This window comes from Danio rerio, chromosome 22 (genome assembly GCF_052040795.2).
Source record: "Danio rerio strain M-AB ecotype USA chromosome 22, GRCz13ab, whole genome shotgun sequence".
Lineage (NCBI taxonomy): Eukaryota > Metazoa > Chordata > Actinopteri > Cypriniformes > Danionidae > Danio > Danio rerio.
Window position 1 is genome coordinate 30,814,666 of NC_141042.1, and position 26,342 is coordinate 30,841,007.

At 40.0% G+C, this 26,342-nt stretch overlaps 1 protein-coding gene and 1 long non-coding RNA gene across 2 annotated transcripts in view; both read left to right on the forward strand.

Annotated features, from left to right (window-relative positions):
• The window catches only part of LOC141380213 (uncharacterized), an 89,523-nt gene extending 79,732 nt beyond the window's left edge, over positions 1–9,791 (forward strand). The window contains exons 4-6 of the mRNA XM_087304545.1: positions 6,841–6,927; positions 7,349–7,440; positions 9,359–9,791. Coding sequence (XP_087160671.1) covers positions 6,841–6,927; positions 7,349–7,440; positions 9,359–9,454 — 275 coding nt within the window. The 3' untranslated portion in view covers positions 9,455–9,791. The remainder of the gene's footprint in view (positions 1–6,840; positions 6,928–7,348; positions 7,441–9,358) is intronic.
• The window catches only part of LOC147838569 (uncharacterized), a 142,783-nt gene extending 118,061 nt beyond the window's left edge, over positions 1–24,722 (forward strand). Inside the window, exon 3 of the long non-coding RNA XR_015522232.1 lies at positions 23,819–24,722. This is a non-coding gene — a long non-coding RNA (uncharacterized LOC147838569). The remainder of the gene's footprint in view (positions 1–23,818) is intronic.
• Positions 24,723–26,342: the final 1,620 nt, after the last annotated feature.

Consider the following 26,342-nt stretch of genomic DNA (forward strand, 5'->3'; position numbering starts at 1 on the left):
CCCCAGTCCAGCCCTGATGGACAGCACGGCTGCGGTGATGTATATCAACCGCATGGGGAGTATTCGCCCTCGCTGCATGTCTCAGCTCGTCCGCCGTCTGCTCCTCTGGTGTCATAGGCGGCTGAAATCACTGCACGCCATTCACATTCCAGGAGAGCTCAACCGTACAGCCAACACGCTCCCAAGGCAGCCTTTACGTTCCGGAGAATGAAGACTCCACCCCGAGTCTGTTCAGCTGATATGTGCGTGATTCGGAGAAGCCCAGATTGATCTGTTTGCTTCCCCCGAGAAAGCTCATTGCCAGTTGTTCTTTTTCCTGACCGAGGGCTCTCTCGGCACGGATGCACTGGCCCACAGCTGGCCTCTGGGCATGCGCAAATATGCATTTCCCTCAGTGAGCCTGCTTGCGCAGTTACTGTGCAAGGTCAGGGAGGACGAGGAGCAGGTTTTGCTAGTTGCGCTCCTCTGGCCCAACCAGACCTGGATGTCAGAGCTCTCCCTCCTCGCGATGGCCCTCCCTTGGCAGATGCCTTTGTGAGAGGCCCTACTCTCTCAGGGACAGGGCACCATCTGGCACCCTCGCCCCGTTCGTTGGAACCTCCATGTGTGGTCCTTAGATGCGAGGAAGCCTTAGGGAACCCACTGATTATGGTGGTTAATACCATCACTCAGGCTAGAGCCCCCTCCACGAGGCGCGCTTACACCCTGAAGTGGAGTCTATATGCTGCCTTCGGGCCGGCTCACTCTCACTTAGTCCTGAGACCCCGTCCGGGATATGTGCCCAAGGTTCCTACCACACCGTTGAAGACCAGGTAGTGAGCCTGCAAGCGCTGCCCCCGGAGGAGGCAGACCCAGTTCTTCCATTACTTTGTCCAGTTCCCACTCTGCAAATTTATCTGGACCCCACTCAGAGCTTTTGATCATATGAGCAGCTCTCAGTCTGTCATGGCGGGCTGCAGGAGAGAAGTGCCGTATCGAAACAGAGGTTGGCCTACTGGATAGTGGATGCCATCTCCCTCGCTTACCAGAGCCAAGGCGAGCCGTGTCCCCCAGGAGAGCATGCGCATTCCACACGGAGGATCACGTTGGAAGACCGCATCTCTCTATGCCTGGCTATCCTCTCATTAGAGGCGAAGGTAAGGTTCAGTCATTATGGCATTTTCCAGACATTTCCCCATACGTGGATTAAATCCACTTATAGACTTGAAGTTCCCCATCCGAAGGGGAACACTCTGGTTACCAAAGTAACCCTCGGGGAACGGAAATGCTATATTGCATTGCCATAATGATTGTTCCTTAGCTGTAGATATCAGTCTCTTCAGCTTAAAAAGGTTAGAGTCTTCTTGCTTTCCCTGTGCTTATATGCTAAATTGATTGCAACAAGCATCAGGTGTGCAAGCTGATGCTGCCACGATTGTGGATCTGTCTGTTCTTCTATGATGTGTCTGCGTGTGTATGTGTGTTTGTGTGTGTGCGGTGTGGTGCGTTATGCGTATATGCGTGTATGAGTGTGTGTGTTTGGGTGTCTCTGTGTCTGTGTTGGAGTCGCGTTGCTGTCAGTTGTGTTTACATTATCAGCTGGGTGGTCACGTGTACTCTGTCACCAGCCTTGCCGTGTGCAGCACCGGTCAGCTGTAATCAGCGGACCACAGGTGCAGCACATTACCGCGCCTATATATGTTCAGCGTTTCTGTCTCACAGTGTCAGTTCGTTATTTTCACATCTGTTTGTCTGTGTCCTGTCAGGTTCCGGTCGCTGAGTTTCTGGTCGTGTGTTGTGGGGAGAGCTCTGTGTTTGGACTCTTGTACCTTATCTGTTGACGGCTCTCTGATCTTGTTCTACAGTGCTCCCTGTTCGATTACTACATTTCCTGCTGTTCGCTTGACTCACAGTTCATCTGCCTGCGTTCATCCTTCTGTTTTTCTGTCTGAGTAATAAATATCTTTTACTTGCAATTGGGTCTCCCTGTATTTCGTGACAGAACGAACTGACCTTGAGATGCACCCAGCAAGTGTTTCTAAGATCCAAGATTTCCTCGCTCACAATTCAACCCGATTAGATCATCAGGACAAACAAATGGCAGTAACCAGCCAGGCCATTGAGGCGCTGGTCACGCAAGTTTCTGAGCTCACGACTCAGGTTCAGAGACTGGGTTCTGAGCTTCGTACTGAAGCCGTCCAGCAAGCTCCTCCCACTATTCCACCAGCAGCTCATGCGCTAGAAGAGACCCCCAGATCCACTGAACTGCGTCTTCCACCACCAACATGTTACGCCGGCGAACCAGAATTGTGCCGGTCATTTATAGCAAAATGTTCACTTTACATCACGCTACAGCCTTCGTCTTTCCCTAACGAAGAGAGTAAGGTGGCGTTTACGATCAATTTGCTGAAAGGTAAAGCGGCACTTTGGGGTACCACTGTTTGAGAGCGTAAACTCCCCTGCTGTAACTCCTTTAAAGCTTTCTCAGAGGAGTTAAAAACTGTGTTTGACCGAGCGGTCTCTGGCAGAGAGGCGGCTCGTAAGCTCGCTGAACTCAGACAGAATAAATTGAGTGTTGCTGAATATTCCATTGACTTTCGTACTCTGGCGGCCGAATGTAAATGAAATGCCGAAGCTCAGTGGGACATGTTTTTGCACGGACTAGCAGATTATATTAAAGATGAAATCTACGTCATGGATCTGCCAAAGACATTAGATGGGCTTATTGATTTAGCCATCAGAGTGGACACTCGGTTACAACAGAGAGGTTCTCACAAGAAACTGCACACTCCACTTCTTCCCACGCAATCTCTTTTCGTTGCATCTTCTGACCCCCCCTCATCTGATCCCGAGCCGGGACCCATGCAGATGGGCAGATTTCTGCTTTCCACGGAGGAAAGGCGTCGTCGCCGCATGGAGGGACTGTGCATGTACTGTGGAGTCGCTGGATATTTTGTGGCTTCGTGTCTTACCAAGAATAAGAATTCATCGCCGGGTAAGAGTTTACTGGCTGGTGAAATCACCCTGGACAAGTCCCCTAACACAACCATGCTGCCAGTCAATCTATCTTTTAACTCTATCATGCACCACTGTCATGCGCTCATCGACTCCGGAGACGAGGGGAATTTTATTGACTCTAAGCTGGCGTACAGTTTGAAAATCCCTGTTGTTCCCCTTTCTCTTCCTATCGCAGTGCACGCTCTTAGCAGTCGTTCTCTCCCCACCATCACACACTCCACTGCTCCTATAAGACTCATTACTTCTGGTAACCATTCCGAAACTATTGAGTTTTTTTTAACAGAGACTATCGCCACCCTGTGTTCTTGGGACATCCCTGGTTGATTTTGCACAAACCTCACATTAATTGGGGACATAATACTGTGCTTTCTTGGAGTGAGAGCTGTCATAAATCTTGTCTAGTGTCTGCTTGTTCTGCTGTTTCTCGTTCTGTGTTTCAGGAGCAGATGGATCTGTCAAACGTGCCCCGTGAGTACCATGACCTGAAGAGAGTGTTCAGTAAGTCCCGGGCTGCTTCTCTGCCTTCTCATCGTCCCTATGACTGTGCAATAGACTTATTGCCAGGTACGTCTCTGCCTAAAGGCAAATTATACTCGCTTTCTGCTCCAGAGAGGGAGGCCATGGAGAAATATATTTCTGATTCTCTAGCAGCCAAGATCAAGATCAAGAATACATACCCTTTGCCGTTGATGTCTTCAGCCTTTGAACGTCTGCAGGGGGCAAACTTTTTTTAAAAATTAGATCTCCGCGATGTTTATCGTTTGGTTCGCATAAGAGCGGGGGATGAGTGGAAATCAGCCTTTAACACCCCCAGAGGGCATTTTGAGTACTGCGTTCTGCCCTTCAGCCTTTCCAACGCTCCGGCTGTTTTCCAAGCATTCTTCAATGACGTGCTGAGAGATATGATAGATCAGTTCATTTATGTTTACCTGGATGACATACTGATATTTTCCCATTCTCTCCAGGAACATGTTCAGCACGTCAGGCGAGTGCTTCAGAGGCTGTTAGAGAATGGTCTTTATGTCAAGGCGGAGAAATGCATTTTTCATGCACAGTCTGTTCCCTTTCTAGGGCATATCGTGTCAGTCGAGGGGTTGCGCATGGATCCAGAGAAGATTAAGGCTGTGGTAAATTGGCCAACTCCTGATTCCCGTAAGGCCCTGCAGAGGTTTCTGGGCTTTGCCAATTTCTACCGGCGATTTATTCGCAATTTCAGCCAGCTCGCCGCACCTCAGACCGCCTTGACCTCCTCCAAAACGCTGTTCAGGTGGTCCAGCGCAGCCGAAGCTAAGTTCTCAAAACTGAAAGGCTGCTTTGTTTCAGCTCCAATCCTGATAACCCCTGATCCCTGCCGGCCGTTTGTGGTGGAGGTCGACGCGTCAGAGGTCGGGGTCGGAGCTATCCTGTCCCAGCGCTCCTCCTCGGATGGCAAGATCCACCCGTGTGTGTATTATTCTCATCGGTTATCAGCTGCAGAAAGAAATTACGTCATTGGTAATCGAGAGCTGTTGGCCGTCAAGCTTGCTTTGGAGGAGTGGCGTCATTGGTTAGAGGGGTCGGGGGTCCCTTTTATCGTCTGGACCGATCGTAAGAATCTTGAGTACATCAAATCCGCCAAAAGATTAAACTCTAGGCAGGCTCGGTGGGCGTTATTTTTCGGACGGTTCAATTTCACCATCTCATATAGACCGGGATCTAAGAACATTAAGCCCGACGCGTTATCCCATCTTTTTGATTCTTCGGAGCGTACATCGTCACTTGAACCCGTAGTGCCTAAGCGGATTGTTATTACTAACATTTTTTTTGATTTTGTATTGGCTTGCTCTGTGTGTGCTGTTTCCAAGACATCCAATCGGCCACCCGCGGGACTCCTTCAGCCGCTGTCAGTGCCTTCGAGACCCTGGTCCCACATCTCGCTAGATTTCGTTACGGGTCTGCCTCCCTCCAACGGCAACATGGTGATTTTAATCGTAGTGGACCGGTTCTCGAAGGCTGCTCATTTCGTCCCTCTGCCCAAATTAGCGTCAGCCAGAGAGACAGCGGTTGCTGTCATTAATCACGTCTTTCGCATTCATGGCCTCCCGACGGACGTGGTTTCTGACAGGGGGCCTCAGTTTATCTCTAAATTTTGGAGGGAATTCTGTCGTTTATTGGGGGCTACTGTGAGTCTTTCGTCTGGCTTTCATCCCCAGAGTAACGGTCAGACCGAGCGAGCCAATCAGGATCTTGAGCGCACATTGCGATGTTTGGTCTCACAGAATCCCTCCTCCTGGAGTCAGCAGCTATCGTGGGTGCAGTACGCACATAATTCGTTACCAGTGTCGGCCACGGGCCTTTCTCCGTTTCAGTGTAGGTTAGGTTACCAGCCACCAATTTTTCCCAGTCTGGAATCTGAAGTCGCGGTCCCCTCCGTTCACGCCTTTGTCCAGAGGTGCCGCCGCACTTGGAGCAGGGCCAGACATCGCCACCGGTCTAAGCCTCCCGTTTACGTTGTCGGTCAAAAAGTGTGGCTTTCTTCTAAGAATATTCCGCTCCGCACCGTTTGTAATAAGCTAGCTCCTAAATTTATTGGCCAATTTATTGTCACTAAAATCATTAGTCCTGTGGCAATCCGCCTCAAATTACCTCCAGCGTACAGGAGAATTCATCTCGTGTTCCATGTATCTAAAATAAAGCCAGTTTTTCATACGGCAATTAATCTGCACACACCAGTTCCCCTCCCCGCCACGTCTCGTAGATGGGGAGACTGCTTATTCAGTTAAGCGCATCCTGGACTCTAGATGGAGGGGACGAGGATTCCAGTACTTGGTGGACTGGGAAGGTTACAGTCCTGAGCATAGAAGTTGGGTCCCGGCTGGGGACATACTGGATCACTCTCTTATCGATGATTACAATCGTCAGGTATGCTCGTCTGGGAACGCCAGGAGGCGTTCCTAGGAGAGAGGGTATTGTCACGATTGTGGATCTGTCTGTTCTTTTATGATGTGTCTGCGTTTGTGTATGTGTGTGTGCGGTGTGGTGCGTTATGCGTATATGCGTGTATAAGTGTGTGTGTTTGGGTGTCTCTGTGTCTGTGTTGGAGTCGCGTTGCTGTCAGTTGTGTTTACATTATCAGCTGGGTGGTCACGTGAACGCTGTCACCAGCCTTGCCGTGCGCAGCACCGCTCAGGTGTAATCAGCGGACCACAGGTGCAGCACATTACCGCGCCTATATATGTTCAGCGTTTCTGTCTCACAGTGTCAGTTCGTTATCTTCACGTCTGTTTGTCTGTGTCCTGTCAGGTTCCGGTCGCTGAGTTTCTGGTCGTGTGTCGCAGGGAGAGCTCTGTGTTTGGACTCTTGTACCTTATCTGTTGACGGCTCTCTGATCTTTTTCTACAGTGCTCTCTGTTCGATTACTACATTTCCTGCTGCTCGCTTGACTCACAGTTCATCTGCCTGCGTTCATCCTTCTGTTTTTCTGTCTGAGTAATAAATATATCTTTTACTTGCAATTGGGTCTCCCTGTATTTCGTGACAGATGCTGCCAGTTCATTTGGCATTTCATTGGCGCGTGTACATACTTTTTCAGACGATTGGCTTTCTGAACTAAATTCCCCATACGTGGATTAAATCTACTTATAGCATTTCTGTTCCCCGAGGGTTACTTTAGTAACCAGAGCGTTTTGCCTTGAACTGTATACTTATTAAAAGACACATAGTTTAAACGACAAATATTTTGACAGAATAAAAGGACTAAGCTGAAGGAGAACAAATGAATTAATGAATGAATATTTTAACAGCAATGTTATTTTGTTAAAGACTGAAATTGAATAAAAATGTTTACAATTAAAAATCCCACAGACAAAAATCCACAGCAACATATGGAACTGAGATACCTGATTTTCGCATCTGTCCTGCTCAATGTGCTGTTGATCATTGCAGTAATAGGTTTGTATTTTATTTTTTATGAACTAAGTGTTTAAACAAGGGTGGTGCGGTGGTTCATTGGATAGCACTGTCACCTCACAGCAAGAAGGTAAATTGACAAGCTAAATTAAGCTAAATTGGCCGTATTGTATGTGTGTGAATGAGTGTGTATGGACGTTTCCCAGAGTTGGGTTGCAGCTGGAAGGACATCCGCTGTGTAAAACATATCTGGAATTAACATGCTGGAATCGTTGGCAGTTAATTCTGCGGTGGCGACCCCTAATGAATAATGGTAAGCAGATGCTGTGAAGGAAAATTAGTGAATGTTTGGATGAGAGTCTCTTTGATACTGTAGTAGGAAGAAAACTCAAGACTCACATAAATGTAACAAAGGACCATATATGTTTATTTGTGAAATTATTTTTATGTACTGCAATTTCAGGCTTGGGGAAGAGCTACATTCAGACAAGGACTAAAAAGAGTTTGGACAACCGACAAAGTAACACTGCAGCACAATACTCAGTTGATTCACAAGTAAGTATTTTTATATATATCTTTGTGTATTACTTATTATACATTTATTAATATATTTAATATTTGAACGATCCAAATATTTTTGCACTATAATAATAAATAGAATGTAAAAAAGCACTAATATGTGCCAAAATATCATTCACACGTAGTATGTTGTCTTTTAATGGTCTTTATGCTGTAATTATCATCAGTTGTATAATCATATAGTCAATCATTTATGGATATTAAAACAGAAGTTGTACAGATCAAGGTTAATATAGTTAACTAAAACCACAAAATAAAACATTTTTTGTTACATGTTAATATCTAAGTATTAACATGATAAATAAATCTGTAAATTAACAAAAGTACACAGTACGCAATTGCAGACTATTAAAAATCTCAAGAAATCACTTTAAAAAGTCCCTTTGTTAAACTTTTAAAATTTATAAGAGCTGAGATCAATGTCACATCAGATTTGATACTAATTAAACATGAATCACAATTTACATTAAATATACATTATATACATTTATTATGTTATATACATTAAATTGTTATATACATTTATATACATTTTTATTTATTGTCAAAAAAACTAATGCTAAAATAAAAAGATCTAAAAACTACATAGTCGATGTCAAAATTATTAATCCTCGTGTGAAATGTGTAGTCTTTCTGAAATATTATTTTATTTTATATAAAAATATAAATAGGCAATACTGTCAAAGTGTCCTTGCCCTGTTAAACATCATTTGGGAAATACTTCTGAAATGAAAGAATATCTTATACACGCACTTCTAAGATAATTATAATTAATTTGTCGATTTTGTCCTTTATTATTTATTTGGGAAGATCTTCCATGCTTATTACTTGGTATGTTAACACATCACATAGCAATAAATAATTTTCTGATAATGAGCAGCTAACTCCACTTTACTACAGCCTATGAGACCTGTAAGAAATAATGTACATTTATAGACATGTCAAATTATATTTATAAACTTTTAACATATCTGTAATTTAATGACTTTAGTGATGTAATATTGTAAAACATTTAAAATTGAAAAAAAAAAAAATCTTAACATGTTCAGATGTCTTATGTTATATTATAACAAACTGTATATCAAATATAAAGTATGAAACAGAATGATCAAGATCTGTTTGTTGTATTTTTTACTGCAAATTTGTTTCACACTCAAGAACTTATGTGATTACATAGTTAACAATCAGTTCTGAAATGCTATTTTTAAAGTTGCATATTAAAAATATCTGTTGAAAAAATAAAAGGTAAACAACAGTTATTTTGTATATGTTTTCATTTTTTATAAGTCATTCTGTGTCTCATTTTGATTGGAGATGCTTGCTTTTATGCCTCTTTTTTAGAATAGTTGCAGGACTTGCATGTAAACCACAAGGTTATTTCATTGCTTGCAGTGCTCAAGCACCTTTTCTCCCCCAGCCACAGCTTATAGCATTTCCGTTCCCCGAGGGTTACTTTAGTAACCAGAGCGTTTTGCCTTGAACTGTATACTTAATAAAAGACACATAGTTTAAACGACAAATATTTTGACAGAATAAAAGGACTAAGCCGAAGGAGAACAAATGAATGAATGAATGAATATTTTAACAGCAATGTTATTTTGTTAAAGACTGAAATTGAATAAAAATGTATACAATTAAAGATCCCACAGACAAAAATCAGACACATGATGCTCCACAGCAACATATGGAACTGAGATACCTGATCTTAAGATAATTATAATTAATTTGTCGATTTAATACACATGTCCTTTATTATTTATTTGGGAAGATCTTCCAGGCTTATTACTTGGTATGTTAACACATCACATAGCAATGAATAATTTTCTGATAATGAGCAGCTAACTCCACTTTACTAAATGTATGGACATTTATTGCTGTTATCTTAATCTTTCAGTATGCAGAAGTTAATCTTCCCACGCCACCCACTGAAAACAGACATTGCGATGAGACGAGGTTGTACTCTCTTCTACAGCCTATGAGACCTGTATGAAATAATGTACATTTATAGACATGTCAAATTATATTTATAAACTTTGAACATACCTGTAATTTAATGACTTTAGTGATGTAATATTGTAAAACATTTAAAATTGAAAAAAAAAACTTAACATGTTCAGATGTCTTATGTTATATTATATAAAACTGTATATCAAATGTAAAGTATGAAACAGAATGATGAAGATCTGTTCATTGTATTTTTTTTTTACTGCAAATTTGTTTCACACTCAAGAACTTTTGTGATTACATAGTTAACAATCAGTTCTGAAATGCTATTTTTAAAGTTGCATATTAAAAATATCTGTTGAAAAAATAAAAGGTAAACAACAGTTATTTTGTATATGTTTTCATTTTTTATAAGTCATTCTGTGTCTCATTTTGATTGGAGATGCTTGCTTTTATGCCTCTTTTTTAGAATAGTTGCAGGACTTGCATGTAAACCACAAGGTTATTTTTATTGCTTGCAGTGCTCAAGCACCTTTTTTACCCCAGCCGCAGCTTTCATGAAAGCATCAAACATGTTACAAACAATATCCAAAAACAATATAAAACAAGCTCTGTGTTTTTAATTGTTTTTTTTATGTCAATCAAATGCTGTTTCATTTTTCAAATAGATTTTAAGATACAGTTTAAAATCACAGGCACATTTTTCAGTAAATGTTCACACCTCTGCATCTTTGCGGTTAACAAACAGTGTGGTTTTGTGCACGTCTGTTCCACACCTTGGTCACTTGGCAGACAGTGCTATTCACATTGCAGACATTTCTGTGTTTATTTTTTATCATAGACCATCATATACAAATTTAACTTTGTGTTGCAAATGCTATGTTGATAACTTTCACTGTGGGGATTTCATCAGAATATAATCATCTGACAGAGTAACAAAACAGGCCAATAAGAGTTGGCGGTGTCAGTGTGCACAGCTGGCATCTATTACAATCAATACTGTATAAAAATGTTGCTCTGTTACACATATTTAGTAGTTCCATTGAAGAACAAATATCTTTAAAGCACATGCAAAAGTCTAAAGACATCAGTTTCCTTGTTTGTTTATGTTGTTTGACACAAAGCCTATGGCTGGTGTAAGTATTCTATCTATTGTTAAGTGTTATCTTTAATCGGGTAAAATATCACATAAAAATTAACAGAATAGACTAAATAAAACATACACCGGTTAGAGCAAGTGTGGTGCACCCAAATTTTTGCAACCACATTTGGGTGATATATATATATATATATATATATATATATATATATATATATATATATATATATATATATATATATATATATATATATATATATATATATATATATTTTTTTTTTCTATAAATAGATAATACTGTTTATTCATTTAAATTAAGACTAGCATCTTTTATTAATTCAGCAAATTGTTATTTGTCATTTAGTGCAATGTCCTGCAAAAGAAAAAAAAAAGAGTGATAATGAATGAGACAGCAAAAGGGGACCGGATTTGGGATAGGTTGTGCATTATATGCAGATGATGGTGCCATATGGAAGTGAGGACGTAATATCACGAATGTTGTTTCATGTATACAGACAGCTATACAAATGTGGAACAATGGACTATGGAATGGAGTTTTAAAATGTCAACAAGTAAGTCATGTTGTATAATATTTACTAATAAGAGGAAAATGCTGGAAAATCAAGAACTAACATTATATAATAATGTACTAGAATGAGTGGAATCATTTAAATATCTAGGTATGTGGTTTGATAGAAGATATAACTGGAAAAAACATATAGATGAAATTGAAAATAAATGTAGAAAGGCTTTAAACGTGATGAGAGCAATAGCTGGAAAAGAATGGGGAGCAGAAAGAATGGGATTAATGACAATATATCAAGCCATAATTAGATCTTTATTAGATTACGGATGTATGATTTATGGAGCAGCTTCAGCAACTTTATTAAGTAGATTAGATAAATACAGTATAGAGCTCTTAGGATTTGTTTAGGTGCAGTAAGAACAACTTCAATTGATGCATTATTGGTGGAAGCAAATGAAATGCCATTAAATTTACGTAGAATAAAGCTATCCATGGTATACTGGAAGTATATTAAAAATTATGAGGGAGCTCATATTGCTAAGGAAATATTAGAAAGTTGTTGGGAGTATGTAAGTAAAAAAAGGAAGAGGGTTGGGATGGAACACAAATCAATTGGCAGAAAAGTATCAAGTAGCAGATATAGAGTGTAGTATGTCTTCTAAAAGGGGAGAGATTCCAACATGGATATTTCCTGAGGTTAAAGTTGATCTGGAAATAATTGAAAAGTTGAGGGACTGGGAAGAGATGGGTGGGATAATTCCAAAAATTAAAAATCATGTACAAGAGAAGTTCTATGAAAGTTTACAAATATATACTGATGGATCAAAAGACCCAGTCACAGGAGTTTCAGGCATAGGTGTATACATTCCAAAATTAAAAATAGGAATTTCAAAAAGATTAATAGATAAGTTATCAATTTATTCTATAGAAACAACTGCAATAATAATAGGACTAACATGGGTGGAAGAAATATGCCCTGAGAAGGTATGTGTTCTGATTCAGCATCAGCATTATCATCTTTAATTACTTATAAATCAACCAGAAGATTTAATTTATGAAATATTCACAATTTTGAATCGTATACAAAAGAAAGGAGGGACAGTGGGGTTTTGCTGGATACCTGCGCATTAAGGAATATATGGAAATGAAATGGCTGATATACTGGCAAAGGAAACATTGAAAAGTAATACATTAGATATTAGGGTTACCTTAGGAAAATGTGAAATTAAATCTATTATTAAAGAAAATATTAAGAAAGAATGGCAAGGAATCTGGGATAGAGATAAGAAGGGATGACATCTATATAAAATTAAAAAAATAGTAAAGACAAAAAGAAATGTGTATGAACAGAAAGGAAGAAGTTATATTAACTAGACTGAGGCTTGGACACACTGGATTAAAATCAACTATGTCAATACTAGGAGTTACAGAAAATGATTCATGTGATCATTGTGGAGTAAGAGAAACCGTAGAACATGTTGTGTTTGAATGCATTTAATATATACAAGAGAGGAGGGAATCAACAGAATATTTAAGCAATAATGGACATAAAGATAAAAACGTAGAATATACATTAGGGATTTTAGGGTAGGATATTAATACAATATCTGAACAGGATTGAGCGAAAGACTATAATAAATAATTTGAATTAAAATGTATTAAGGACCCGGAGGGACTAAGACTGGAAGCAGGAGGAGCTGAACACGCAGTGCCAGCTGACAGCTGAGTCCTGATGGAGAAATTTAGGTACGCATATTAGTATATATATATATATATATATATATATATATATATATATATATATATTAGGGCTGTAACGATACACGATATCAAATCGAAATCGCGGCACTCAGATCTATGATCCTGTGTCGCGGTGTGATAAGGGAGAATCGCGACACACCCCGTGACTACCTTTCCAATAATGTCACGCGTGCCTGCAAAAGTTGAACTAGTTGAAGAAGAACGTGAGGAAACACTTTTCTTCCGCTCCACTGCTCCGTTTAAGCCCTCGCAATTAGCGTTTAACCGGGAGAGCTCGCACAGCCACAGAGCTCTTAGTAAGGGACCGTCTGAATGTGTCAGGAATATCAGAAACAAAACCAACTTAACCCCTCTTGACAACAGACAACGGCAGAAACATTGCCAGTGCTGTCAGAGCATTGTTGTTATTGTGGCTGCGCAGAGAGGGATGGGCGTTCACCAGATGCCCCGACTCCTCTGCAGAGGAAACTTTTCTGTAACCATGCTGTGCGCTTTCTGTTTAACCCTTTGGGAGTTAATGTTACGTGCTGACTGACAGCGCGATGCGTGAGGCCAGGAAACAGGACGAAGCTTTCAGTTAAGATGAACACAGTTTCTATAGTTATACTTTATTTATAGATAAAGGTATATGACTGTATATAATCACTCTATCTTGCTGGAGTTTATAGCCGTTTCGCTTTACTTCAGGACGCATAATGCCGCTCTGAAGGTCTAATCGCTTAAGTTATCCAGAGCTGTATGAATGTACAAATCTTGTATATCATAATATTATTAAATATTACAATTGTAACAACACAGACAGCAACACTTATGCACAATCGATACCCAGCTGATTCAGTCGTTTCATAAGAGGAAACGTTGTTTTCGGCTTACAAAGCATGTATGCACATTAATGCAATAGCATATTTAAACAACAAAACTGTTACAAAAAGTCTACATATGCGCGCGTGTTGTTGTCTTTTCATCACGCAGCACGCGCACTTGAACCGCGAGGGAGAGAGAGGAAACCATCAGGACATATTCTTTAAAATAATGATTTCTATTAAAATGTAAAAGGTTTTGTTATTATAATAATAACAGCGGGGCATTAAATAAATGCATATTTTCCGTGGAGCGGGCAATTTGAGGAAGTCTGCGATTTTTATTTGACGAAAGAAAAAACATGATTGGAAAAAAACATCCTATGCCGGTTGTTAAAAAGAATCAGTCAGTATTTTCGTTTTGTAATATAAATTAATTATTTAAATGAAAATAATTTAGGGCAGTCCTATTTATTTTATTCATTTTATTTAGATTATTCTGCTCTTCTGTGCTAAACACTGCAGGTGCGTGAAGATGCTCTGTTGTTCTGTTCTGTTATTAATATGCTAGCATTTAAAAATAAATCAGTAGCCTATTTTCAAATGCAATATTTAATGTGTCAGACACAACATAGACACGTCAATTTGTTTAATATAAAATTAATAGTAATCTGACCATTTAACCGTTAATAACCGATTTATGTCTAAACATAATAATAACTCATCTCTTATAACTGATTTATTTTATCTTTGCCATGCTGACAGTAGATAATATTAGACTAGATATTCTTCAAGACACTTCTTTACAGCTTAAAGTGACATTTAAAGGCTTAACTAGGGTAATTAGGGTAACTAGGCAGGTTATGGTAATTAGGCTAGTTATTGTATAATGATGGTTTGTTCTGTAGACAGTCTGAAAAACAATTAGCTTAAGGGGCTAATAAATTTGACCTTAAAATGGTTCATAAAAAAACTGCTTTTATTCTAGCCAAAATAAAACAAATAAGATTTTGTTCAGAGGAAAAAATATTATCAGACAAACTATCAACATTTCTTAGCTCTGTTTAACATCATTTAGGAAATATTTTAAAAAGAAAAAAACAACAAAAGGGGGCTAATAACTCTGTATATTTATTTACAGTAATTTTTAAAATGTTTTTTATGGAAAATTATTCAGTTCATCAAGGCTATATTTATAAATGTAAAAAATGTTTACTTGTTAAATATTCATCAAAAATTTAAATAACTGCTTTGCTATTTTATGTAGTTTCAAATAAAATCATAACTCCAGACATTATTGATTTTATTACTATTACCATTAATAAATATAATAATAATAATTAATATTAGTGATTTCTGAAGCATCATGTGACTGGAGTTAGCTGAAATTTCATCTTTAAAATCACTGGAATAAATTAATAAATTAAATGATAAACTACTTTTGAACAGTTATTTTATGCAACATTTCACAATTTGTATTTATGATGAAATAATTGCAGCCTTGGTGAGCAGAAGGAGCTTAGTTTAACCTATTTAACAATCATACTGACCCCAAACTTTTGACCAGTTGTGTATAGAATATTTTATAAGCGAAAATGTGCACTAAAATATTAACAACCCACAGACATCGTCACCAAATACAAATCGAGGTCAGACTTTCTCATACAGAGCCTCATTTCAATTGTCAGGTTTTGTAGATATCTATCTATTGAATTAATCAATCTATTAAAGAAACGTTGGCTAGAATTCTGTATTTTAGGCTTAAATTATAGAGAGACATAGCAGATGAACCGAGACTGCATCAGATCGCGAAGCAGATCAATGTTGATTTTCTTTCGAGCTGTCAGTGCAGAAATGAACAAAACAACTGGCCTAACACAACAGATTATATGATTAAAATATGGAAAAATTATCATATATTAACTTAAGTCAATTGTCCTAACAGATAAACCGAGATCAGGCTGGATAAACAGCTCTCGGTAATATTTCAGCATGCTTTTACTTTCGCATTTACCGGTAAGAATGACATTTGGCCCTGCTCATCATGCTCTCTTCATATAGCCGTATATATGGCTATTACACGATCATAATACATTGTAACATAGCCTGGTTTGTTAGTTCGTTGCATTGTTTTGTTTTCTCACTACAATCGATCCGCTCAATAGGGCAGAGACAGTCTCATTCAGGCGATCTCGGACTGGTTGATTTGGCGCGGATGCCAGCGCAACTGCTGGATATATGCCAAAAAAAACGCGCTAACGGGGGAAACGAGACAGATTCCGAAACAAACGTCTATGTGTGAAAGCACCGTAAGGTTGTATTTGCACACAATTGACAGACAGTCGCAGCACGCAGCTCTGGCTCGATCTGGCAGGCAAAAAGGCAGCACTGGCCCGATCAGGCCAGTAAAATTCTGTACACTGGCCCGAGTGTCTCGCACGCTGGCCCCGGGCCATCGGGCAGTCCTTATTGTCGAGCCCTGCACAGTAAAATGCTAATGGTTTCTTTGGCCTTGTGTTTTCAAGGCCAGGTTTTTTTTCCTTTGTTTTGTTCGTTTTTTGCATCTTCTTTTGGTTTTTCATCGTGAGATGTTCTATCGACTATCTATCCAGTTGCTGGATGTGATCTGCTCTGGATTTTAATTAATTGAAGTGTGAACTCTTTTCTGGATATGGATTGTCTCAACTTCCATCGGTGCGTGTCTAATTGTGGAGTTGGACTGGCGAGCCTCCGATTTTTCTCTGGAAAAATTCCTCGACCTGTTAATGAGCCAGACTTTGACACTTGGCGTGCCAGTGTTGATCTCCTACTGACAGATCCTTCTATATCTGACTTAAATCGAGCCAGAAAAATCATAGACAGTCTGCTTCCCCCTGCTGCAGATATTGTTAAACATGTCTCACCTAACAGTTTACCTGCAGTATATCTGGAATTGCTGGAGTCTGTATATGGCTCTGTAGAAGACAGAGATGAGTTATTAGCCAGATTTATGAATAGCTTCCAAAACAATGGTGAGAAACCTTCAACTTACCTGCACAGATTACAAGTTCTCTTAAGCACAGCTATTCGACGAGGTGGGGTTTTTGAAGAAGAGAGAAACCGATATCTTCTAAAGCAGTTTTGTCGCGGCTGTTGGGACAGTTCCCTCATTGCTGACCTTTAATTGGAAAGGAGAAAAGCCACTCCTCCTTCATTTGCAGAAATAGTAGTTCTCGTCCGTATAGAAGAAGATAAAAATGCCTCTAAAGAAGAAAGGATGAGAAAACATTTAGGGCTAAATAAACACTATCCTGCCCCCTCGAAATTCAGACTGTCAGCTCACCAGATATCTGCCCACCAATGTGAAACGCAGGATGATCAAACTGACACATCTCTCGCAAAGCAAGTGTGTGAACTTCAAGCTCAAGTTGTTGCACTGCAAAAGCATTCAAGCCAGAAATAAAAGGAAAAAAATGCGAAACCAGATGAAGTGAGTGTGCTGAGAAATGTTGTCACTGAGTTACAGGCACAGATTACAATGCAAACTACAGCCACTCCAAAAATTAAAAGTGATGTGGCAGTAACTGAAATTGCTGACTTAAAGAGACAGATTGCTGATTTAAAGGTTCAACTGACTGCCCCTGATATGTATAGAAACCGCACCAGAAACTTGCTGCCTGAACCTGGAGCAACAGATTGTTACAGAGCTAGTAAAATACCTGAAAGTATACCTCGTCCGGGGTATTGTTTTAGATGTGGGGAAGATGGTCATCTTGCCAGCAGCTGTAGTAATGCTCCTGACCCTACTAAAGTTGCTGAAAAAAAACGCAAGTTAAGGGAGCGACAAGCCCAGTGGGATACCCAACAAGTTGCAACAATGAATCCTTTAAACTGAGGATGGTCTCTGTAGAGGGGTATACAGAGACTAAAAAAAAAAAATAATTGCCCTGAGAAACGTAAACAATTGTTAAATAAAAATGCATGTGTCGCACGCCCTTTGAGAAATTTACCAAGAGGATTAGTGGGAGTAAAGTGTACTGCCCAAATAACTGTTGGTAATAAAAAAGAGTTTCCTGCCTTCTGGACACAGGGTCCCAAGTAACTACTGTTACCTGGTCATTTTATCAAGAGAATTTATCAAATTGTCCATTTAAATCATTGGATAACTTGCTGGAAGTGGAAGGGGCAAATGGTCAAACAGTGCCTTATCTTGGATATGTGGAATTGACTCTTAAGTTTCCCAGAGAGTTCCTTGGAACAGAGACAGAAGTGCCCACTTTAGCCCTGGTAGTCCCAGATTTGATGAACACTCCCCAAGTTCTAATTGGCATAAATTCATTAGATGCTCTTTACAGCAACTATGTACAACAATCTGCTTCCTTTCCTCAATCTAGCTTCCATGGTTACCATGCAGTGCAAAAAGTTTTAGAAGCAAGATACAAAGAAGCAAGTGCTGATGTAGTGGGCTGTATCAAATTCAATGGACATGTTCCAGAGGTAGTACCTGCAGGATGTACAGTGGTTCTTGATGGACATGTTCTAGTTGATTGTCCTCATGTAGGGAAATGTGTAGCTCTAGAGTCACCAACTTCACCCGCTTTACCTGGTGGTTTGCTAGTTACCAGCTGTTTGCATTCCTTACCCAGCAAAAGGCATCAACAGTTACCAGTTGTGTTACGGAATGAAACTCAGACTGACATTACCATCTATCCCAGAACTATAATTGCTGAAATGCGGGCAGTCCAAGAAGTAATAAAGAGTGGGCAAGTAAATTCCAGCACTGTAAATAAAGAACTTTCTGTTTGTTCCAATCTCAAATTTGACTTTGAAAATTCCCCATTGACACCTGAATGGAAGAAACGAATAATGGATCAATTAAATTCCATGCCTGAAGTCTTCGCCTTGCATGACTTAGATTATGGACATACAAACAAAGTCACTCACCGAATAAAGCTTAATGATGAGACTCCTTTCAAACACAGACCTCGACCCATACATCCTCAGGACATTGATGCAGTACGAAAACATTTGCAAGACTTGAGTTGCAAATTGACTTAAGAAAGCTGAACTCACAAACCATTAAAGATGCCTATGCCCTGCCAAATCTGGAAGAGGTCTTTTCAGTACTCACTGGTTCGAAATGGTTCTCTGTCCTTGACTTAAATTCAGGATATTATCAGATTGAGATGGAGGAAGCTGACAAAAGTAAAACTGCCTTTGTGTGTCCCTTGGGGTTCTGGGAGTTCAATAGGATGCCCCAAGGCATTACCAATGCCCCAAGTACGTTTCAAAGGCTGATGGAAAGATGCATGGGTGACTTGAATAGGAAAGAGGTGTTGGTCTTCATCAATGATCTGATCATTTTCTCTGAAAGTTTAGAAGAGCATGAATCAAGGCTGATGCACGTTTTGAAAAGGCTAAAAGAATTTGGACTGAAGCTATTGCCTGAAAAGTGCAAGTTTTTCCAGACTTCTGTTCGATACCTTGGTCATATTCTATCAGAAAATGGAGTGGAGACTGATCCAGTGAAAATCGAGGCCCTAAAAACCTGGCCAAGACCTAGAAATCTCAAAGAATTAAGATATTTTCTGGGATTTTCTGGATACTATAGGAGGTTCATTCATGATTATTCCAAGATAATCAAACCCCTTAATGACCTCACAGTAGGGTATCCACCTCTTCAAAAACGTCACCTACAAGAGAACAAGAATAAGCAATATCTGGACCCCAAAAAGGAGTTCGGAGACAAATGGAATCAGCCTTGTCAACAGGCCTTTGACATGATCATTGAGAAACTCACCTCTGCACCTGTTCTGGGATTTGCAGACCCAAAGCTTCCTTATGTTCTGCATACTGACGCCAGTACCACTAGGCTCGGGGCAGCCTTATACCAGAAACAAGAGGGACAAATGCGGGTCATTGCTTTTGCAAGCAGAGGGTTGACAAGAAGTGAAACTCGGTATCCAGCTCACAAGCTAGAATTTTTAGCTCTTAAATGGGCAGTCACATCTAAATTCAGTGACTATTTGTATGGAACAGAATTTGTGGTCGTAACTGATAGCAACCCTTTAACTTACATTCTGGCATCTGCAAAGCTTGATGCTACCAGTTATCGCTGGTTGTCAAGTCTGTCCACTTACAATTTCAAGCTTCAGTATAGGGCTGGAAGCCAAAACTGTGATGCAGATGGCCTTTCAAGACGACCACATGGTGAGCTTTTAGATGACCCTGCATCTCAGAAAGAGAGAGAGAGAATTAAACAGTTTACCCTTCATCATTTAGATGAATTTGGAGTTGAAGATTCTCGTATCCTCCCAGAGGCCATAAAAGCCATCTGTGATCGACATCAGATTGGACATTCCTCAGATAAATGCAAATTTTCCAACCCTTCTATTGCCCTTGTTGAGTCCTTAGCCCTGCATGCAGATGTATTACCAAATGAGTTTGAACAAGAAAATGAGCATGGTCTTCCAGTCATTCCTTACCTGTCTAACGAGGAGTTAAAGAGACAGCAGAGAATGGATCCTGATCTCAAATTCATTCTTGATTGTTTACAGCGAAATGAAAAACCTTCTAGTTCAAAAGACCAGTTGCTTGCTGTTACTCTGTGGATAAGGGAATGGAGCAGATTAGAATTAAGGAATGGATTGCTTTATAGGAAGAAGCAAGATCAGGAAAGCACTCACTATCAATTAGCCTTACCTGTAGCTTTACGTGGAACAGTGTTGAAGAGTCTCCATAATGATATGGGACACATGGGCATGGAGAGGACACTTAACTTGTCAGGACCAGATTCTTTTGGCCAAAAATGTCATCATCTGTGGAAGAGAAAATTAAGACATGTGAGAGATGTGTACATAGAAAAGTGTTTCCTGAAAAAGCAGCTGAAACGATGAACATCAAGACTAGCAGACCATTGGAGTTGGTCTGTATGGACTTCTTGTCTTTAGAGCCAGATCAGAGTAACACCAAAGATATATTAGTTATTACAGATCACTTCACCAAATATGCGGTGGCTGTGCTTACCAGAAACCAGAAGGCACAGACTGTGGCTAGATGTTTATGGGAAAACTTTCTAGTACATTATGGATTTCCGGAAGGACTGCACAGTGATCAAGGACGAGATTTTGAGTCACGCCTCATCTAAGAGCTATGTCTCGTCGCAGGTATGCACAAAGTGAGAACTACTCCTTACCACCCAAGAGGAAATCCAGTGGAGAGATTAAATAGGACCTTCACTGTTGTTGTATCTTCTCTCTCTTTGGAGGAATTTAGACTTCTGAGCATCTGGTCCATTGATTAAAAGCTTATAATACATTTGTGTATCGAGGGTTACATGCATTTGTCTAATCTCGTGAATATCCTGTCTACTGCCATTTTCATTTACGCTGCAAGTTAGGGCATCTGAGCCGATAATTACTGTGTACCGGGCTGAGCCAATAGCTTCGGATGTCGCTGAGGCTGAAATCATTCTGCATTCAAAGTAAAAAGTTCTTCAAGATGAAGGTATTGATATAAGATAAAGTGGTTATTTATAGTGGGTTAGGAATCATCTGATTGGAGAATCAATCACGAGCTGATGCGGGAGCAGCTGAGAACAATCATAAGCATGTGATCCTGTATAAATTAGTTTATAAATAAACTTCACGTAGTGTTAGAAAGTTCTTGGTTTCCCTAACTAACCCCCGCAACCTGCCTCATAAGTGACATAGATGTAAGCACAGGTAGAACTACCTGCAAGGCATTTCTGCCACACACCTCTGCCTGTGCCATTTAGGTTGGCTGCAGGGTCATCAACCAGGAACCACCCACCCTGATGTTTCTTCCTTTTAATCCCGGAACATCTCCAGGTGGTGGAGCAACGGTAGGGATGTCCCCTGCAGCCAACCCCAGGATCCTTCTCTCCCCCATGACTTGTCTTTCCTCCTAAGCCATAGCCAGAAGCTCATTTTCTCTGCCTCCTCTGCCAGCTCTTTTAGTGATCTTGATAATTTAGTGCCTCTGACATGGATGAGTGGACGCACACCCTGCATCCTTACAAGTGTCTGCAAGGTCTGCTAGCTCCCTTTCTTCCTCTCAAATGCAGCGTCCAAAATGTCTTCCCATGGCACTGTTAGTTGGACCATGATGATAGTTTTCGCAACAGTGGACCAGAGCAAAATATCTAGCCGAAGGGAGGTTATCGCAATTTGCTGCAGGAACTTTAGCTGCTGATCAAAATCTGCTGTCAGCTCCCAGTTGCTTCCAGGTGACAGCAGCGACCACGTCTTTGTGGTGATGCTAAGCGCCTCACACCCTTCCCTCACAAACTGGAAAAGGCCATGAGATGTTACTGTTGGCTTCCAGTCTGTGAGCCTCAATGACTGTTAGTTTCTGCAGGACCTAGTCGCAACACCATCTCTTTCTTGACTCAATGCTGCCTTGCAGCTAACCAGGATATGTTGTAAACTGGGATTTGGATAGCCACAGAGCTGGCAGCTTTCCTCTGCACCACACCAGAGATGCAAAATCTTAGGGCTTGGGAGAGTGCCCTATGTTGCCCTGATTAGGAAGCTCAACCTTGCTGGTGTCATTCTCCACAAATCCATACACAACACAATCTTGTCAACAACAGCCTCCCAGGTTGTCCATCTCCCTTGTTGGGATTGGCTTACGACCTTGATCTTATAACTCTCTTTTTCCTTCTTTATGGGGGAGGGGGGGATGGGGGGGGGAGGGGTATTCTAAAAAGCAGGTAATGTGACATATCTAGGTAAGTTTAAGAGTAAGTACGTGAATAACCTCAGCTTTGGTTCCAAAAACAGAGGTAACTTTTGGGGTATGTTAAGTAGCCATAGCAACTTACTTTATGAAGATAACTTGCTCTGGAGCAGGTTATGTTTCAGAGTTTCTCTGTTTTAGAGAGTGTACTGAGCGTTACGTGCTCTAGATGAGAATTTTGATGGACATAGAAGCACAGAAATTAGTTTTTTTATTGTGAGAGAATTATAAGTGCAAAGGTTTTTTTCATATCAAAATGGATATTTGAATGAGCGTTGTTGATTTTCAAAAGAATCGTTATTGTATTTAACAAAGCTTTAAAAAAAAAAAAAAAGGTGACAAACCATGGGGATGCACCTACCATAGAAAGCATTCAGTGCAGCTCTTTGTTTTTGAGTCTGGGCATTTTACTTTACAATGTACAAAAGCGGTAGAACTATCTATACAGTATGGCACTGGCACTGAACTGTTTTATACTCTTTTGTACACTTTTTGTGGTTCTTTGACTATAAACCTCTGCATATCATTACACACATGTTTCAGGGCGAGGCAACATCGTAGTGGTCAGTGCGCCATTAAAGAACGACAGTGCTGCTTAAACACTATTAGGACACATATATTTCACTAAAAAGTGAAAACTGGTTGTTTTTTGAGCGTTATTTCGAGCACATTCGAACTTCTGGTTTGAAACTAATTTTTTGCGTCACAGCCATGAAATCTTAGTGTGTATCCAGTGTGTAGACTTGACGTCTGTACCTGGGAGTTCCTTATTACATCTCTGAGTTTGTTGCATTAATGCATGAGTAAGACTTAGTTCAAACCAATCAGCGCGCTCTATTGTGTATGCGTGTAAGTTTATTAATATGCATGATAGATTCCAAGACTGTTTTTACTAGTTACAGTGTTCAGACGGCAAAAAGGGCCGTGTTGTGTTGCCAAGCGGGAGATATGGGTCGTCAGTGTTGCGTTTATAATTTGCTGCAGTGAAGGTTTTGTTTTCATTTTCCCTCTATGAAAGCGCAGCTGGATTCACGTGTGGATTACAGTGCACGCGACATGCCATAGAAATAAGTGTCTAAAAAGCATTGCTTACCAGAGAGCTTTTCTCATCTGGAAATGGTGAAATCCAGATTTGCCGCTCATCTCCTTTTAATAAAGACCTGGCTCCAGTTGGTGTTGATAGTCCTGTCTCTACAGATTTGGTAAGTAAGCGATCAGTGGTCTTTGTTTGTTTATTCAGAGGCAAAGTTAGTTCGTATCGTCAGCAGTACTCTTAAAGTGTTTAAAGACAGACCTTAGTTAAATGATTTCTAAGTTAACAAAGTTTACCGTACGTTAAAATAACTTAAATATTATGGACTAAAAAATCTGCTGTAAATGCTGCTCTCCCAAGTGTAAACGTGTAAGCACCACAACCAAACTTACCGTTGTGGAGGATTTTTTGACAGGAATAACACACACGGCTTTCTGATGCTATCTAACGAGTGCATCTAATGTCTAGTTCACACTAGAGGATTTTAAGCCTGATTTGAGCCCGATTTGTAAGTTAACGAGCTCGCCGACAGATCGGGCTGTGATCGGGAAGAAATTTGCGGGTGCTCGGCGCTCTTTATGTGTGAACTACTGAACAACGCATCAACGAGGCTCGCTGACGCGTCGCCGACACCTCGCAGACGGAAATCCAACATTCAGCATGCTAAATATTCCAGAGCAGTCGGCCGACTCAACCCCACGTGTGGTCAGATGTAGTGACGAGCTGCAGCCAATGAGAGAGCAGATCAGCATGAGCTGAATGCCTGTGTGTTCAGGAGCTCAGCAGAAACATCTGTGATTGGTCAGAATGGGCATCAGTGCACTCACTTCATTCTGTGTTAACACAGACACGAGAGTAGGCTATATTAACAGTGGAACTAGAATTCTGTAACTATTAGAATTACCATACGGCTCATTCTGACCGTTCTCATATAAAACGCCATACTGTCACAACATATTTACATTCAAATCTATTATTGAGATATTAAAATTAAGCTTTGAATGTTTGGCATCGTATTTAATGAAACCATTACCCTAAAAATATAATGTTTTTTTGGTAATACAGCCTATAAATATGTAGTTAAGATACTAAAACACTTAAAGGTCTTGGCTTTCATTTTCACTTTCAAACAGGAGCTATTTAACAGCACAGAATATGCAGTTTTGAAAGATATCTGAAGTAAATTGATGTTTTTGCCATCAGAAAGTTTTGTTTATGTTAGCAGGAAGTTGCCAGGCAAGAAAATGCACACACATTTAAAGTCACAGCGAAAAGTATCAGACATGCATGCAGTCATTTTGACCAATATGGTAATTTAAGGCAGAAATGCTCAGTTCTTCAGTTCTGTTTTGTAATAAAAAAATAACAATGTCAGAAAGAAATACACTGATAGTTAGAAAACGGCAGGGTGTTATAAATATGTTAGTTTAATTTAAAAAAGTTATAAAATTACAAAAATTAAAAACTCTCGGTGTATCTATCCACTCGAACCTTGCAGATGAGTGATTAATCCGCTGATAAATCAGCTGATTTGACGATGTTTTTAAATGCTTTCTCCAAAGCTTGAAACGCTGTCAGTGATGTCATCAGCACACAAGCAGCCAATAGTGTTCAGCTTTTTCTGACGACTCCTCCCTCAAATTTTCATTGGCTGTGGTTTGGTAGCTTGAATAAGCTGATGGGGAATGAGTTGTTGTCAGGTCATGGTGTTGTGTGACCCCCCTCTTGTGGATCGTTCACGGAGTGTTGCTTAGTGTGAACACCTCAGAGATTAAAAGACACAAAGTCAAGTCATGTAGAGTGAACAGCACAGCGATCTGCTGATGTTTAAAATCCTGTAGTGTGAACTAGGCTTAAGTTACAGAGAAACGCAGAGATGTTTTTTTTTTCCTCTCATTTGCCGTGCAGTAAGAAACATTGCATGAAAGATACATGCTAACAGCAGTTCCTAGAATCAAATATCTTGTTTGTCACGAGGGGCATGAATGAAATTCCTGAGTGAAAGAGCCAAACTGCAGTTAAAGTCCACTATTTAATAATTTGGCCAGTAATTCGATTACTGATGTTCATGTAAACACACTCACAGTCTTTCTCCTCTGCGTCTGTTTGTTTTGGATGTGTGAAAATCAGCCCGTGCCCAAACCGACACTCCCATTTTTATGCAAATTTTTACGGACCATGCCTTTTTCCCTCCTCCAACAATCCACCTAAACAGAGTTGGACACGCCCACTTTCCTGATTTTTTTCCAAAGTTGAGGTGTGAAAATAAACTGCTGAAACAGGGGTGGTGTGGGGGGGGGGGGGGGGGGGTTAATGTGGCCCACAGTTGTTAGACAGACCTCAGCCTTCTGTCAGAAAGCTACATGACAGAAAGAGCATTCTAGACTGTTTAATACAGCTCCATTAAACAAATATTACCTTTTAAGAAAATGTTTCTTCGTTTAATTTTGGCTTTGAACAGATTTCTTCTAGCTCCAGAAGGATGACACTTTCTATAAGCCTTTTATACTAGTCAATACACATTATTATTGTGGCCTTAAGAAATTAATGGCAGAAAAAAATAAATGCATAAATGGTTACGCAACAAAGGATGTTAAAGTTACTTTTAATCTTTTCATAATAATAAAAGGGAGGGTGGCATGTGTAATTTATTAAACTAACAAATTCTTTTATTATTTATTTTGACTTTTCTTTTCTATTTTTTATCTTATAATTCTTTCCTTCGTTGATGCAGCTGTGTATTGCTTTTTCTCTATAATCGGCCTTAATTCCTCATACGCCAGCATAAAACCTTCAACTCCGCCTCTCTTTGCCCTTTTTACTCACCGTGACTTTCTATGCTGACTTGTGAATTCAGCGATCTACTGAAAATGCCTTCAGGTATGCGCCGTGAGCGTGCATTAACCCTTTGTTATCTTTAGGAGGTTGATTTAACTAACTCTTATCAGCTGTTTTGGAACCCACATACAGATGTTA